We start from the raw sequence: 15296 nt of genomic DNA, 5'->3' as shown, positions 1-15296 counted from the left end.
TTGAAAGGGCATTGGGTGTTCAATACCACTTGCAACCTCAACGGATGACCAGGTATCCTTGAGATACTCAGCATATCTTAACTCTCTCTCCAGTCGACGATTTATATAAGTTCTCGCCTCCATATCATAAAACTGCGACCGGGAAAGTGCAACCGAATCCATCACTGCTTGAATCCTATGATGTTGGAATGTTATCTGATAGTGATACACAATTCGCAGGGTAGCATCAAAATACAGGCGCATCCCGAAGAAACAAGCGAGCTTCTTCTTTCTTCACCCACCGAGCGACAGCATTGGCAGCACTCACTGCGGCGCTCTTCGGCAACCAATGCGATAAGGCGATGTACATCTCAAACGGCTGAGTGATCTTCATGCAATGCAACGTTAGCAGATATTTTCAACGGAATGAGACTTTCCACGTACCCAGCCCATCACACTTTCCTTCTGAGTACGAATATACTGCAGCTTCAGGGGCACCCCTTGCCCAGACCTAGCATGGATGTTGTCGTGCAGCGTCTGATACAATGTGATCAAACTAATCGAGGCTCAACAATCTGTCAATCCGCACGGAGAGTCGGCAAACATACCGTCGCTGTTCGTCAATGCTGTCGTACGGATCTTCGTACATAGGCGCTGTAATTTGAACGTGTGCGCGGGATTTGTAAATAAAGTGACGAAGCCCAGGGATGCTGAGCTCGGACACTGAATATTCTGTCGTCTCGTCCCGAATCGCTTTCGTGATAGCCCTCAAAGTCCCTTCGCTCTCCAGCCTCTTAAAATAGATAATATCAAGCGATATCCCTATTCAAGTTGAGATGTACATACCTTCGTGATAGAACTGCAATAGTTACGGATAGACTCGAAATCGCCGTTCCCACTCACGCAAAGAAGGCCTATCGCCGAACTGGCATTTGCCCCACTCGCTTTGTGAATGAACCCTGAGTCCTTCATGTCGCCCGGTACAGCTCCAGGCTCACTTTCACCTTGGGAGGCGATATCCTGAGCGTTGATGACCGGTGGTTCTTGCAAGAACGTGATGTAGGCATTCACAAAACCCGCTGGGTCGAATTTTGGAAGGCAAAGAGGGAGCCAAGAAGCAGAAGCAGATGAATTAACGATTGAAGGGGAATGGGCGGTGTTGATCAGAATCTGGAGATCTGCTCCAATGTGATTAGATGTTGAGCAAGGATAGATACAGACGTTGCTCACCAGCAGGATGGATTGAGTGCTTTCTAGGTCGAGCGAGCGAGATCACACGGCCTCTTCCAACAAGGACGATGTAGAGAAGATCCTGATGGTAGGACGTAGTCAGATCATGGTCGTCGGACTAGTGTGGGTATAACAAGCCTTCATCTTTGAAGGAGGGACAAGTGCAGCCGCTGCGCGGGACCGGACAGTGGAGTCTAGCTTGAGACAGTGGAGAGACGATGTATTCATTGCGAGATCTGTCTCTACCCGGTCTAAGAGCGAATGCATGAGAACTTCAGCCCCTGCTCAAATCGAACAAGTCAGAACACGTCGAGTCAGTTTCCAAAAAGAAAGCTTGCCATTTAGAAGACGCCCTAGGTCGAAATTATTTCTGCGCTCGAATATTCGCCTCAATTGGGCGGCGGAAACAACGCTGAGGAGTTGAAGATGAAGGTATTCCAGATGCGAGCGCGTCTTCCTTCTCAAATATTAGCGTTGAAATGGCAAGGTAAGACGCTGTAGTTAAATTCGGCACTGACCACCGATTCAGGCTCACCCCAAGACGAAACGCACGCGTAGTACAGGGGCGAGCGAACGAGAAAGTTGATGCGTGTGTTCCCTGCATTGATGCAGCGCAGCTTGTCGTTGTCGTCAAGGAATACGGATAGGAGCGCCTGCATGATGCCGATAGTGGATGTCAAATCGTCTGAACCGTGTCCAACGGATCGACTGAGAGCGATGAACACACATTCGGTGTATGACCGAGGAAGACGCACCTTGTGAAAACTGGTTTCCCGGCATCGGTTAAGACATAGTATTGTCGAGGAGGAAATGCGTCTCCTAGAGATGAGATATATCAACTGACTTCTCTGTGACCTCGGAGAGAGACTGGCATACCCATCTCGCATGTTATCTCATCCACAGCGTCGCTGTCTGTTTGTCGCCGACGATGTCGGCGGCGCGGAGTCATGTCTAGCACATATGTCATAATCATCGTCAAACGTATGCTATATGAGTACTCACCTGTGGGAGACTCTCGTTTGCTCAGTGTATGTCTCAACTGATCTCTCAGCGCTTTCTTTGACGCTTCATCGCTCGCGTTCGATCCCGATCGGCCCACAGCAGTTCCTACTTCTCCATCAATAATATCCACCTCCGCATCGGCATCGGGAACCAATATTCCCTCTCCCATGTCTAGATTGACGACCGACGAGGCAGAACTCTCGACGCCGGCGTGGGGATTAGACATTGTGTTTGTCATGAGCTTTGCCATCGAGTTGACTTGGAGGTTGGAAAGCGAAGGACTGCTTCGAAGGGTAGGGGTCATGGCAAACCTGGAGGGCGCTGAGCCAGTTGGCGTGCCAGTGCGCGAAGGAGTGCGCGAATGGGGCGTATGCATGGTAAGACTGAATGCACTGTAGAATAGAACAGCCCTGTACTGTATTTCGAACCCCACTGATTCCTCAGTTCTGTTGAGGATCAAATGGCAGCGTTTCGATGGCTATGTATGGGCAATACGGGTCTTGTGGTCGCATATGGTGTGGTTGAAGGCTCAATTGAGTGGTGTGAACGCGTACGGGACTGAGTCGCCGCTTTGCCCAACTGGAACAAACATCGAGCTGCAGTTCGAAAGGGAGGTTTCAACAACTTATATCACCCGCTCGCCGCTCGCCCTGATGGCCTGTTAATCTCACAACCATATTGGCCATTTGAGGGCTGCAACGGTTGTATCAAGACTCGCTAGGGCGCTCCAAGGATCGAGAACTGACCCCCGAGGTTCGTGCCTCGAGAACTCCGACCTGCTCAGCTTCCATGACTGACCTCATGCACGATATGTAGATTCCTCATCCCAAGTGAGCATACGCCAAGGAGCGCCATAAGGCACAGCTCCCTTGTCAGCTAAGCAGCACAAACAGGATCGGTAAGTGACAGCGAATCCCTCTACCATTTGGAAACTAAGTATTATCGTAATGTCAGTGTCATATTTTTACCATGAATGCAATGGTGCCAGTAGAGAAGCGAGGGGAGCCTTGGTTCGAGGACGGAAATATTATTCTGATCGCCCACACCGAAGATAATCAGGATGGTGTGGCATTCAAGGTCCATCGCGGAATTTTGTCCCGACATTCTGAGATATTCCGGACGATGTTCGAGATTCCTCAAGGCTTCTCTGATGCCGAGATGCTGGATGATTGTCTGATAGTCCGTATGTATGACCTGCCTAATGAACTGTCCAATCTCATCACTGCGTTATATGACGGAGCGTATGTCCCCTCTCCCCCATCTCACGGAAAGGATAGCTGACTACATTTTGCCCAGGACATTTCACCATCGCAGCATTGAGGACTTCTTCTTTCTCGCAGGTATTCTTCGGTTGTCGACCAAATATTTTATCAGCCATCTGCGTACGCAGGCCATCCGACATCTAACGCGCACATGGCCGTATACCCTTCGTGGTCACGACGAGATGGTTGCACTGGCGCTATCATCTCCGACCATTAATGATACATCCTATCCCTACGTCCATCCGCTTCACGTCCTCAATCTGGCCCGTGAAGTCAACGTTCAGCTGGTCATCCCCGCTGCCTTATATTTTCTTTCGATCTATGCTTTGGAGGACCTTCAAAAAGCCGATCATCCCAAGCTGCTAACTGAACACCCCTCCCGTCCCTCCTCACATCTGTCTGATCCAGATGTCAAATACTACACCCTAATGTACCAGTACCGCATGAAGATGATCCTATCCTTCGCTCGTCACACCGTTGCTTCATGGTCTGCTGGCCCTTCCTGTCAGGGGACGAAGAAGGAATGCACCCGCTCTATCACTAGGCTCGCGAGCTACATCTACTCGTCTTTGACGCCGAGGACTGGCTTATTCCACAATATGACACAGATTATCGAGGTGCTGGCCGACGACACGAACATCTGCACATTCTGTGAGCGGGCCTTCCGACGTGACGTCACAGATCTTCGCGAGAAATTCTGGACAGAGCTACCGGGTGTAGTCGGCTTGCCCGGTTGGGATGAATTGGAGGCGATGGATATTAACGCTCAGCCCTCTTGAAGCTGATCTTACTAGGTTTTTCCTTTTTATATTACGTTGGGGGTACCATACTTTAGAGGGCCTGTTATTAGCAATCTTGAGGAGTCCAGGACACAACTATTACTGCGGCACTGTACTAAAGATTGCATCGAGTCGATAGAGATCTACAGTTTCTCCCTGCGTTCGAGAATTGTGGGGGCGAGGGGTGCCCATCAACCTGGGTCCTGGCCGTTAACCCGGAGCAACCCGGTCACAGTCACGTCCTTCGATGACGACAGACTCATATCTTCAAGGCCGTTTATCCCTCAGAGCTTTCGATATCTCATCATTCTGCACAATGTCCGGGGAGTCTTCGAATACACACGAGAGAGTTTCGGAGTCCACGAGGTAGTTATTGTGTGAATTTATACTCTCTGCGTTTAATGAAACTTCGCAGTCCAGCTGAGGATTATTGGCTTACGGCCGCTCAATCTCGACTGGTGCCGTTCGAGCCTTCAAAAGTCCTTGCAATTTCTGATGAAACCGTCGCCCGAGCGGTTCGCGAGAAGATCGATTCGGAAACATATTCCTTGCGCAACATCTTGTCCACACTGAACACCCGTCGCAATGCGCTTCTACTCGTATGCCGGCTCCCGTCGGAGGTGTTAGCTCACATATTCAAGTTCATCGACGACCCCACTGGGCCTATACACTCTCTACGACATCTGAGATCGCCGCGAAGATCGCTGGGTTGGATCCGAGTGACACACGTCTGCCGGAAATGGCGGCAAATTGGTCTTGAGAACCCCTTTCTTTGGAGTAACATCATCACAAACATGGGCAAAACATGGATACAGGAGACGTTACGGCGCTCCAAATCCTCTCTGATCACCATTCGCAGGGCCACTCAGAGGGAAAACATATCCCTCGAAAACCTCCCTGTATCGCAGCATCTAAGCCATCTTCAATACCTCTACATCAATGCTGGCCAGATCCCCATACATATGCTCGCCCAAACACTCAAAGATCCTGCTCCATTCTTACAAGTACTGGAGCTCACATGCATCGAACAATACAGGACGCGCGCCATAGCTCTTCCTCTCGACATGTTTGCGAATCAGCTCCCCCGTCTGCGCTCCCTTGAACTTGTCAACCTTAGCTTTCCTTGGGCGACCACGCCTCTGATCGCGCTCGTGCATCTGAAAATTGTTCTGCCTCAGAGGGACTCTGCTCCCAATCCCACAGATCCCGTCCCCCCTGGTGTCCAACCTCGCCCTCCACTCGCCCTCGCGGACTTCCTCGACGCTCTCGAGCATATGACTTTACTCGAAACAATGGAAATATTGGATGGACTTCCGACCCCGCCATCGGGAAACTTACATGCCCCGGCGGTGGATCATATCATTCGGTTACCACGTTTGACATCGATCATACTAAAGGGGTTGGCTATCGACTGCTACAATCTGGTTCGCTGTCTCCAAATCCCTCCCACTGCTCATAGGTCCTTCCAATGCTGCACCATTTATCCAGAAGCCGACGATTGCAAACTGCTTATTCCCTTCCTCGCCCCTCGTTGCGGAGGCTCTGCTAGCTCCGTCGCAACCCTGAAAACACTTTGGGCCTTCGTTGTTGAGGATTTCAATGCCGAAGATGGATTCTTCCAATACAGTTTAGACATCAAAGCCTGGAACTCCGTCCAAGACGACATCCCCTACTACCGCTGGCCTTCCCTCCCGGTTCCAACGATCAGGTTCGCGATCAGTTGGCATAGTCAGCGAAGTATACGCTTGGGAGACATGGTAGGCGCAGTCTGTAAAGGGATATACACCGACGACATCACCATCCTCCACGTCAGTCCGTCATCCATGAACCGCCATCTAAGTCGTTGGGCGCAGCCATTTCTCAACATGCGCAAAGTGACAGATCTACAAGTCTCTGGAGACGTCGCGTCGCCTTTTATCGAAGCGCTCTGTGCAGCTCCAGCTGCGGGGGAAGAATCAGAAGAGCCGCGGGAGTTATTCTTTCCCCAGCTACGATGGTTGAGGCTTGGCGACATCGACTTCCACAACACTTTGCTGAAGGCTCGGCCGTTTCACGAGGCGCTACCCGACTTGCTGCGCATTCGCCAGGACAGCTGGGCGCCGCTGCAGAGGTTGTTCATCGAGCGATGTCAGGTCAACCCGGAGTGGATCGATCGATTGAAGGAAGTGATACTGGACGTCGTTTGGGATAGCGACACCATGAACGAGTACTGGGACATTCCTGACGAGGGTGAGGCTTTATAAACCTCTCGAAGGAGTGGCTTGCTTTTTTATTTTATGCGTCTCGATGCTTCCACCGAAGAAGTTATGTATGAGTCGAGGAGGACACCTAGAATACAATACAAAACCCTGCTATGGAACTCTAAGCGATACATCAGTGTATTTACTATTGGCCGATCTTACATTATTTCTACACAAGCTACCCAGCGAGGATGCGACTGGAAGAGCCCAAGATGGTGATCACAGACAATCACTCTGCTATCTCCGTCAAACTTTTCAAGATGAAATCCCTCAGGTCCTGATCAAATATATTCAAGCAATGGGGAACCCCCTTCCACCACGCTTTATAGAGCTTCAGGACTTCCGAATCCACCTTCGCGATGCAATCCGGACAAAGCTTGGCTTCCTTTGATCGCGCGTCCCCTAGGACGGCGGGAACCATGTCCACGATCCCATTGTATCTCCCTTCAGCGCCCAGCCACGTGGTATGCTCCGTGGTCTGAACCAAGCGATCGAATAGCGGCCCAAACTTACAGGCGCAATGTTCGGCGGCGGGCCTGGCATGATAGGTTTTGTCGTCTAACCCCTTGAGTAGATCCTGTAGCTTGGCGGGAAAGCGGGCGTTGTGCGCGCGCAGCCTGTCGCAGCTGGCCTGGTCAGCATCGTGGAGCAGGCCAGGGGCATACGGCGAGTTCCTGCGCGGCTCTTTGGCTGCGTGTAAGGCCGCCTCGGAGATGAACAACGAAAGGTCGACGAGGGCGACAGGGATAAGAGGGATCACGGAGATCTCTCGGGCAAAGTTGATCACCCTGACCGGGTTCATCGGCGCAGGCAGCTTGAATCTGCCATCCCAGGATGCGTAGTCCTGCACGCGATGGCTATAGTACCGGAACAGCGGCGTGAGGAAGGCGGAACGGAGTTTTGGGAGGGTATATTTATCCGCCATTTCGAGCGGCCGCGCGATGGCATCGAAGTCTTTCCAGTCGGGGATAGGCCTTGCGAGCGCAGGTCAGAAGTCCAGCCTGGAAGAGCCATGTATCGAGTAAAGGCTGACGCACCAAGACTCGAAGCCTGCGTGTATGAGTTGGAGGGCAAGGGAAAGCTCATCCTTGGGATGGTGCATCTGAACAACCAGGCACTGCTCCGCCGAGAGGGACGCAACGGTGTTGTTTGGGATGGACTGATCCAGCAGACGCTTGAACAACCCCGACCTCCGGGTAAGAAGGCCCTTGTACACTTTAAATGCCGTGGATCCCGCCAGTAAGATGATAGAGCCATCATCGTACCACGGCTCTCCTCTGTGGTGTTGAGGAACTCTTCCGTTCTCGAGAAGGAAAGGAAGACTACGTTCGTCGGAACCTGTCATAATTAAGTCAATCTTGACACGTCTAGATGGAGTCGGCGGAGCGCGGATGAGAGAGATGTCACCGCGATTGTAGTAGCGTGAGGAGTATGTCAGATATACGCAGGTGTACTCAGCAATGGGTTATATATACTGGTAGGAGTGGGAAGGCGCCCGAGCGGATGTTGAGGCGATGGTCTCAAGGAGGGAAGCCAGCTGCGGCTATGCTGCGTTCGTCTTCTGTTTGGGTCAGCACTGAAGCCTGCGGCCACCCAAGGAGAGGGCACTATGAACCAGAAATGGGAACAAACGGCATCTGAGTGAAGGTCTTGATACTCCTTGTCCTGTACAGACATAGATTTCCCTTCTTCTCTCGGGCCTGGTGCGGAGGATCATTGTGAGAGGAGACATAAAAGGCGCAGGTGCCTGATGTATTCGCGAACATGATACTCCGACGGTCATTCGTTCTTGCGAAACACTAGGATGCACAGCGACGTCAATGTCGACACAAAACCGTACTCAAAGAGGGTGGTCACGAGAGTGGCAGTCGGAGCAGTGCCACAGACCCACATACACCAAACAAGCAAGAGTGTTATCATCGCTTTCACGGAATCGACTGGAAGATGTCAATGAGCATGGCCATCGAAAAGGGCCCGATGAAACGCCGCACGATGAGGCGAGTCAAGGCTGTGAGAGCCGCTTCAAAGATAATCGAGACTGCACATGCAAGGGGCACAGTACACTGGTACGCTAAACAGATAAATCTATGAACCTGCGCAGGATGTCGAATTTCAGACGCAAGAAGAGGAACTAGATGTGGAGAACACACACGCACACACGCACACATACACACATTTCTAGCCAGAGAAAGACGGTCGAGTCACTTTCGCGCAGTTTCGCGCAGGCAGGCGAGTCACAAGGACACGAGACTACGCCCGAGAAGCAGTTAAGGAAGGGCGTTGTTCCGACAATTGGTTCAATGCTGCCTGCAGGTGTTGCCATCCGGCGAGCCCAAACAACGGAGGGATCCCCAAGAACCATTTCTGGTATTCCTGCATCACCTTGACGTCCAATTCGGCCAGACACTCCGCACAAAACGCCACGCGCCCCGCGTGGGTGCGAATCGCGTGCATCATCGCCAGCCCAAAGCACGCGTCCGTCTCCGCCAGTGAACCGCCCTGCGCGAGCGCCGCCACGATCTCTGCGTGGAACCCCCCGAACGAGCACGCGTGCCGCGCCGGGCCCGGCGCGCGCAGCTCGACGAAGCGCCACAGCACGCTCGCGAGGCCCGACGCGAGGGTGCGGTGGTGCGCGCGCAGGGGCGCGCACATGTCCTCGTCGCCCTGGAACAAGACGCCCGGCGCGTACGCGGAGCGGCGGCGCGGCTCGCGCGCGGCGAGCAGGTCGGCCTCGGAGACGAAGAGGGAGAGCTCGAGGAGCGTGACGGGCACCAGCGTGGGGATGGGGGCCTGCCGCGCAAAGTTGAGCATATGCACGGGATTCATGGGGGCGGGGAACGCGCTCTGCGCGTCCCATGTGAAATATGCGCGCAGGCGGTGGGCGTACCGCGTGACGAGGGGGTGCAGGAGCGCGTCGCGCAACTGTGTGAGCCGGTATTGCGTAGTCGTGTGCAAAACCGGGCCCAAGATGTCGAAATTGTTAAAGTCGGGCTGCCACCTGCGCCATATGACATTAGTACGATACGGCGAGCCTGCTACAGCGCGAGCGTGCCGCTTACCAAGCTACTCCTGCGTGGATGAAGCCCAGAACAGTGCTCAGCTGCATTGGCGAGTCGTCCACTCGCACAGCCGGGCACTCCTCGACCAAGGTCTTCACTAGTCGCTGGGGAGGAATGTCCACAAAGAGGTCGGCGAACAGTTCGGAATTGCGAGCGACGAGCCCCCTGTATACTTTGAAAGCTATGTTCCCTGTGAACAGAATGATGTTGCCGTCATCGAACCAAGGACTTCCACGGTTCGCGATCGGGACGCGCGCGCTAGAGTCAAGGGCGAAGGGGAGATCGCAGTATCCCTGCATGGTAAGTAGAATGAACGGTGGCCGAGCTCGATGGAAGGGGTTCTTTTATACACAGGGGGTCCCAAGGAAGACGAGGGGGCGAGAATGTGGCATGGCAAAACCAGGCGTGGCATGAGGACATGGATACCAAATACTCAAAGAGGCGCCTCCGCCGCGATTGCCCAAGCTCGTACGTGTCCAAGGACTGCAGAGGAGACAGGCAAAATGAAAGACACGTACGTAAGCAAGAGAGTGGCCCCGTTGCAGCCACTTCATTTCGGACTCACGATCAGCTTTAGAGATGTGGCTGATATCGGCCGATACCTAAGCCATACCATGATGTCTCGAGGGGCCACTCGTGGAAGGGGGTATATCAGTGAGTCGTATTAGTTTCCAGCACTGACCTCAGCAGCAGACGGTCGCTCTACCAGAGTAACATGACCACGTACAAGCATCCGCGATCGAGCGACTCCAAGCCACAGCCACAACACGAGCGAGCGCCCAGGTCTCAAGGCCCTATCTTCCGCCCTTGCACCCACACCCCGACTCGGTTCCGCGTGTCCCCGAGACACCACCACTTCTCCACCATCTCCCCCGACAGCTCCCGCGCGCCGCCCGCCTCGATGTCGAAGAAATCCAGCGCGCCGACGCCGCGCCCTGCGAGCGGATCAAACAGATGGACTGCAGGGGGCGACAACGATCGTCGGTTCGAAAGCGAGACGTAAGAAAAATGAGCAAGATTGCATATGCAGGTGAGAAGCGACAGACGTACTGCACTGCGCATCAAATGGCGCGCCGACCTTGAACACGCCGCAGTCAAGACCCAGCGCCTCCGCGCCTCCCCTTGTAGCCATATACATCGCCTCCCTCCAATCGACCTTCACCTCCTCATCCACCTCCACCTCCTCCGCCCCGCGCACGCCCCTCCTCCCGCCACCATCCCACACCTCCTCTCCTTGCTGCCCCTTTGCACGCATCTGCTCCGTCCTCACACCCTCCCGCATGCGCGACACGCCCACCGCCCACCGCATCGCGGACATCACGTCCGCGCTGTACCCACCTGCGACGTCGGATCCGAGCCCGACGCGCACGCCACGACGCAGCGCCTCCCGCAGGCGCAGCGGCTGCGCGGAGAAATACGCGTTGGAAAGCGGGCAGTGCGCAAGCGCGGTGCCACGCGCGGAGAGGCGCGCGAGGTCGGTCGGGGAGAGGAACGTGCAGTGCGCCTGGATCGTGCGCTCGCCGAGCAGCTTGGCCTAGGGAGCGGGTGAGCGGGGGTTCGGGGCGGGAACGATAGTGGAGGTGCGGACTTTGTCGAACACGTCGATGTCGTCGACGCCGCGCTCGGAGCGGACCCAGTCGACTTCGTCGCGCGCCTCTGCGAGGTGGCTCTGCACGCGGACGCCGGTGCGCGCGGCGAGCTCGCCGAGCCCGTGTAGTAGCGCGTCGGAGCACGTCGGCACGAAGCGGGGCGTGAGCACGGGTTCGACGAGGCGCATGTGTGGGGGGAGGTCGGCAGTCAGTGCAGCCATGCGGTCGAGAAACGAGGATGCGGCGACGATGGCCTCGGCAGAGGTGTGCTCTGTGTAGGTGGGACGGGTTGATATGTCCATGGAGAGCTTGCCGACGAGACCGCGCAGGCCTGCGTTTTGCATGGCTTCGGCAAGAATGATGCTACGCGGGTCAGCACAAAGAACCACAGGTGATGGGAGCGAATCGGCGCACTGACTTTGTCTCCTCCTTGATCGTGCCGAAAAGCAGGACGGCACCCGTCCCGTTCTGCACGAGGCGCTCGGCAAGGCGCTTGTACACGCGCCGCGCAAGCTCAGGCTCCCCATCGATGCGCTCCTCTGCCTTGAAAGCATACTCGTCGAGCCATTTCATGAGCGGCAGATGGAGCCCCGTGCCCTGATAAAGGAACTGCGGCGCATGGAGGTGGAGGTCGCAGAAGGTCGGGACAAAGAAGCTGCCCTGAGGTACAGTGATGACGGGCTCGTATGTGTCGTCCAAGAGAGCCTGGGATTGGTTGGTGCGAGCGGAATAGAAGTAGTAGATGTAGCCAGAGGAGTTTGTCGCTGGGGGGTGGAAGCAGACGAAGGTGGGTTGGATAAGACGGCTCGGGACGGGGGGAAGAAGGGTGGACAGGTCTTGCCTAGCAAGTGGTCATGGAATATCTCCATGCTGTCCAGCTTTGGGAAGTGCACGAAGTCGCCTCGGAGGAGCATCGTCGACGTCGGTAGGCTCGGTGCGCGCGTCGTCCTCGACGGTCCTGCGCGGTGTCGTAAAGCAGCGTCGAGGATATACGCGAAAGTTCCGGAAGTTTCCGGATAGTATTCCACGGTGTGATGGGAGGTGACCGTGACGGGAGCGGCAGGCATGACGTCGGCCTCGGCGTTCTCGAGCATTCGCGACCATGTCCACCTCCGTCCTATATAACTCATCCCCTGCGACACGGCGGCCATGAACAACTTGCCTCAACAAATAACTTGACCAACTACATCACAACCCACCATGTCTCTTGCACGTCAATTCCTGCGCGAGTTCCGCCCGCTCTTCCGCATGCTCGAGGAGCCCTTGGGCAGGGCGCCCGGATACGCTGGCCTCCCCATGCGCAGCTTCTTCGATGACCCCTTCTTCAATTCGCCCACACACGCGCGCCCGGCAATCGATGTCTCCGAGGAAGGCAACCAGTACGTCGTCGAGGCGGAGTTGCCGGGCGTCAAGAAGGATAATGTGGAGGTCCGCATCGGAGACGGAGGGCGGAGCGTGACAATCGAGGGGAAGATCGTGCGCCGCAGCAGTGCCCCTCAGACGGAGGAGGGCTCAACCGCCGCTACCAGTACTGAAGGTAATCCCACTCGACCTCCCCTTGTGTCGGCGGCAAGACCGGCGGGTGCTAACCGACTGACCGCAGCAGCAGCAGTAGCGAAGCCAGACGAGACGTCGAACCAGCTGTCGGTTGAGCGCACGTTCACCGGAAGCTCGTCGTTTACGCGGACAGTATGGCTGCCGCGCCCTGTGGACCCCAACAAGGTCTCGGCCAAGTTGACGGACGGGATCCTGACGGTCCGAATTCCCAAGGCAGAGGAGGTCGGGACGGTGAAAGTGGATGTGGATTGAACACGGTCAAAAGACGGGTGTCGGAGTGTAGGATATTCGACCGCGGCCGAGTCCGGCCTGTGTACCATACTTGTTGTATAGCGACTCTCGACCTCTAATATTATGCTTGTGGGCGTGGGTCCAGGACCCCCACTCTCTGGTCTCCGTTGGCTGTGCTGTGACCGCGGCGTGGCAGAGGGGATGAGGGGGAAGATGAGGGGAGGGATAGGTTGATGCACTGAAGGAGTGATCACCGGTTCCTCGCACACCTTTTCTTCTCCCCTCAGCCACCCTGCCTTCTTCCTTCTCCACGCCCCTCCTCTTCCCTCCCCCCTCTTTTCCCCCCTACCGTGCCCCTGCTCTCCGCCGTCATCTACCCATACGCCCCCTCCCGATGGACCCCATCTACCTCAACGGTCCCTCCGCGTCCACGCCCTATGAGCAGATCGAGATCGACGACGACGAAGAAGACCAGCTCGACTCGGATCTCGACGACAAGGACGAGGATGAGCAGCTCGAGCCCGACGTAGAAGAAGACGAGGAAGACGACGACGAGCTCCACGAAGAGGGTCTCGTCGGCCCCGGACATAGTCCATCCGCGAACGGGCGGCGGAAATACCACAGAAAGAGCGGCGAGCGCGTGCCCGGCCAGACGCTCCTCCCACACACGCGGCTCGAGAATATTCTCCGCGCAGACGGTGCGTTGTCTCTCTCTGCCCCGTCCGATCCACATCTCTCATCTTGTTGTGCGAGACCTCCTGGCTGATGTGTGTGTCCGGTCATAGGCGAGAGTGGCCCAATGTCCAAGGAGGCCCTATTCGTGCTCTCGATAGCTACCGTAAGCCTTTTTGTCGCGCTCCCCGTGCCGTGAACAGATCATAGACGCGCTTTCAAGGAGGAGTTCATCAGACAGCTCTCACGCGCCGGGCACCGTCAGGCCAGCACATCCAAACGTTCTACAATAAATTATCGCGACATGGGTACGTCCCTGCTCTCCATCACCCTCGCATGTTACTGACATATACGCACACAGCATCAGCCGTTACTCGCCATCGTGAATTTTCCTTCCTCAATGGTAGCTTCGCTTCGCTCTTGGCTAGATCATGCGCTGACCTTCTACGTCCCTGGTAGACATAATACCGTCGCCTCTTCCCCTCAAGCAAGCCCTCGAGCGCCGCGCGCTCAAGGAAAAAGAACTCGTCGACGAAGACCCGGCGCTCTCCGCCCCTCCTGCTCCCTCGCCCCTCCCCGACCCCTCCCTCCCCACCATAACCCTCCCACTCTCCGCCTCCGCGACCTCCTCTCAGGCACCCACACCCTCATCCAACTCCATGTCCGCCGACGCTCTCCCGCGCCCGAAACCCGCCCGAGCCAAACGCAGACGCACCACAAACGGCGTGGACGGCGCCCAGCCTCGCTTCACCACCGCCACTACCGACGACTCTGCCGACCCCTCCCAGACGCCGCCTTTCGCCAACGGCGCAGCCGACCCCTCTCAGGCCGCATTCACAAACGCAGCATCCGAACGCCGCCACGACGCGCGCGCGCGCGACAGTCGCGGGCGGTACAGCCACGGCGGGCACAGCGACAGCACGCACAGCTCCGGCACGCGACGCAGCTCGCGCCATTCCGAGCCCCGCACCTGGACGGACCTCGCGCATCCCGCGCCGCAGCCCCCCTCTAGCTTCGACCCGCTCCCCCACGATCACCCTGCGCTCGCACCGATGTACGTCCCCCCCTCCGCATCCGCGCCCATGCCCGCCCACGCCCACGCCCACGCCCACTCCGCGTCGCCCGTGGACGTGCAGGCGCACGGTCATGTCGTGGGCTGGAGCGGCGCCGTGGACGCGCAAGCGCCCCGGACGCACTCGCAGCCACCGTGGCCAGGTGCGCTCGCTGGCCCGGCAAGCGCGTACCTCGAGGAGCGCGCGCGCAGTGCAGCGCCGTCTGCAGGATCTGGGGAAGGCCCGTTCGGGCAGACGGGGCGGACGATCTACTCGCAGCGGTGAATGCTGCTGCACACACTCTGCTCGTGCGCGCATGTGTGCTTGCGAGGGCTGGGGTCTCGTTGCTGTAGTTGTTGTGGCCCGTAGCTTGTCTTTCTATCTTTCGGTCCGTCTCCGCGTTTTTTTTTGGTCTTCGTCTCCTCTGTTCGTCTGTTCGCGCTTTCTTTCACTCACTGGTTACATACATACTTATTTCGCACCGCAAACTGTCTATCACCAAGTTAACTGAGGCGGGCCTGGCCTTTCGCCCGCGTACACCACGATTCGTCCTGTCCCACTCATCCGATCACTGACGTTCAACTACAACAAACGCAAAACCCAATACAACAAGCCTTATGTAATGGACCAGAAAGAAAAACATA

General features: G+C 56.2%; 9 protein-coding genes across 9 annotated transcripts; 5 read left to right on the top strand and 4 right to left on the bottom strand.

The window, feature by feature from the left end:
- Window positions 1-226: 226 nt before the first annotated feature.
- Window positions 227-2587, bottom strand: HETIRDRAFT_417684 (uncharacterized protein; the record flags this gene model as incomplete). Its single annotated transcript, XM_009547915.1, has 9 exons — window positions 227-367; window positions 424-535; window positions 588-772; window positions 826-1157; window positions 1210-1291; window positions 1728-1917; window positions 1965-2028; window positions 2086-2160; window positions 2212-2587. 9 exons carry the CDS (start codon window positions 2585-2587, stop codon window positions 227-229), a joined length of 1557 nt encoding a protein of 518 aa, XP_009546210.1.
- Window positions 2588-3189: 602 nt separating this feature from the next.
- Window positions 3190-4252, top strand: HETIRDRAFT_317536 (uncharacterized protein; the record flags this gene model as incomplete). The annotated part of the gene is made up of 2 exons (XM_009547914.1): window positions 3190-3452; window positions 3508-4252. 2 exons carry the CDS (start codon window positions 3190-3192, stop codon window positions 4250-4252), a joined length of 1008 nt encoding a protein of 335 aa, XP_009546209.1.
- Window positions 4253-4922: 670 nt separating this feature from the next.
- HETIRDRAFT_439964 (uncharacterized protein) lies at window positions 4923-5707 on the top strand (the record flags this gene model as incomplete). Its single annotated transcript, XM_009547913.1, has 1 exon — window positions 4923-5707. A coding segment is annotated over exon 1 (660 nt), but the record flags the coding sequence as incomplete, so codon positions are not given.
- A 196-nt stretch (window positions 5708-5903) lies between these two features.
- On the top strand, window positions 5904-6667 carry HETIRDRAFT_147630 (uncharacterized protein). The gene is made up of 2 exons (XM_009547912.1): window positions 5904-6060; window positions 6128-6667. Exon 2 carries the CDS (start codon window positions 6246-6248, stop codon window positions 6441-6443), a length of 198 nt encoding a protein of 65 aa, XP_009546207.1. The 5' UTR covers window positions 5904-6060; window positions 6128-6245; the 3' UTR covers window positions 6444-6667.
- A 54-nt stretch (window positions 6668-6721) lies between these two features.
- HETIRDRAFT_426943 (uncharacterized protein) lies at window positions 6722-7837 on the bottom strand (the record flags this gene model as incomplete). The annotated part of the gene is made up of 2 exons (XM_009547911.1): window positions 6722-7466; window positions 7530-7837. 2 exons carry the CDS (start codon window positions 7835-7837, stop codon window positions 6722-6724), a joined length of 1053 nt encoding a protein of 350 aa, XP_009546206.1.
- A 905-nt stretch (window positions 7838-8742) lies between these two features.
- On the bottom strand, window positions 8743-9850 carry HETIRDRAFT_426942 (uncharacterized protein; the record flags this gene model as incomplete). Its single annotated transcript, XM_009547910.1, has 2 exons — window positions 8743-9490; window positions 9552-9850. The coding sequence occupies 2 exons, from the start codon at window positions 9848-9850 to the stop codon at window positions 8743-8745; spliced, it is 1047 nt and encodes a 348-aa protein (XP_009546205.1).
- A 487-nt stretch (window positions 9851-10337) lies between these two features.
- On the bottom strand, window positions 10338-12054 carry HETIRDRAFT_318100 (uncharacterized protein; the record flags this gene model as incomplete). Its single annotated transcript, XM_009547909.1, has 6 exons — window positions 10338-10510; window positions 10602-10725; window positions 10777-11085; window positions 11140-11503; window positions 11559-11904; window positions 11973-12054. The coding sequence occupies 6 exons, from the start codon at window positions 12052-12054 to the stop codon at window positions 10338-10340; spliced, it is 1398 nt and encodes a 465-aa protein (XP_009546204.1).
- Window positions 12055-12320: 266 nt separating this feature from the next.
- HETIRDRAFT_409448 (uncharacterized protein) lies at window positions 12321-13050 on the top strand. The gene has a single exon (XM_009547908.1). It carries the CDS (start codon window positions 12341-12343, stop codon window positions 12947-12949), a length of 609 nt encoding a protein of 202 aa, XP_009546203.1. The 5' UTR covers window positions 12321-12340; the 3' UTR covers window positions 12950-13050.
- A 272-nt stretch (window positions 13051-13322) lies between these two features.
- Window positions 13323-15273, top strand: HETIRDRAFT_383935 (uncharacterized protein; the record flags this gene model as incomplete). Its single annotated transcript, XM_009547907.1, has 5 exons — window positions 13323-13626; window positions 13714-13766; window positions 13824-13908; window positions 13962-14003; window positions 14060-15273. 5 exons carry the CDS (start codon window positions 13323-13325, stop codon window positions 14935-14937), a joined length of 1362 nt encoding a protein of 453 aa, XP_009546202.1. The 3' UTR covers window positions 14938-15273.
- Window positions 15274-15296: the final 23 nt, after the last annotated feature.

Source organism: Heterobasidion irregulare, assembly GCF_000320585.1.
Source record: "Heterobasidion irregulare TC 32-1 unplaced genomic scaffold scaffold_05, whole genome shotgun sequence".
Lineage (NCBI taxonomy): Eukaryota > Fungi > Basidiomycota > Agaricomycetes > Russulales > Bondarzewiaceae > Heterobasidion > Heterobasidion irregulare.
The sequence above is the reverse complement of the archived record's forward strand: the minus strand, read 5'-3'. Positions and strand labels throughout refer to the sequence as shown.

Coding starts and splice junctions, on each gene's coding strand:
- HETIRDRAFT_147630 (XM_009547912.1), top strand. CDS start 6,246: ATGGTTGAGGCTTGGCGACATCGACTTCCACAACACTTTGCTGAAGGC.
- HETIRDRAFT_409448 (XM_009547908.1), top strand. CDS start 12,341: ATGTCTCTTGCACGTCAATTCCTGCGCGAGTTCCGCCCGCTCTTCCGC.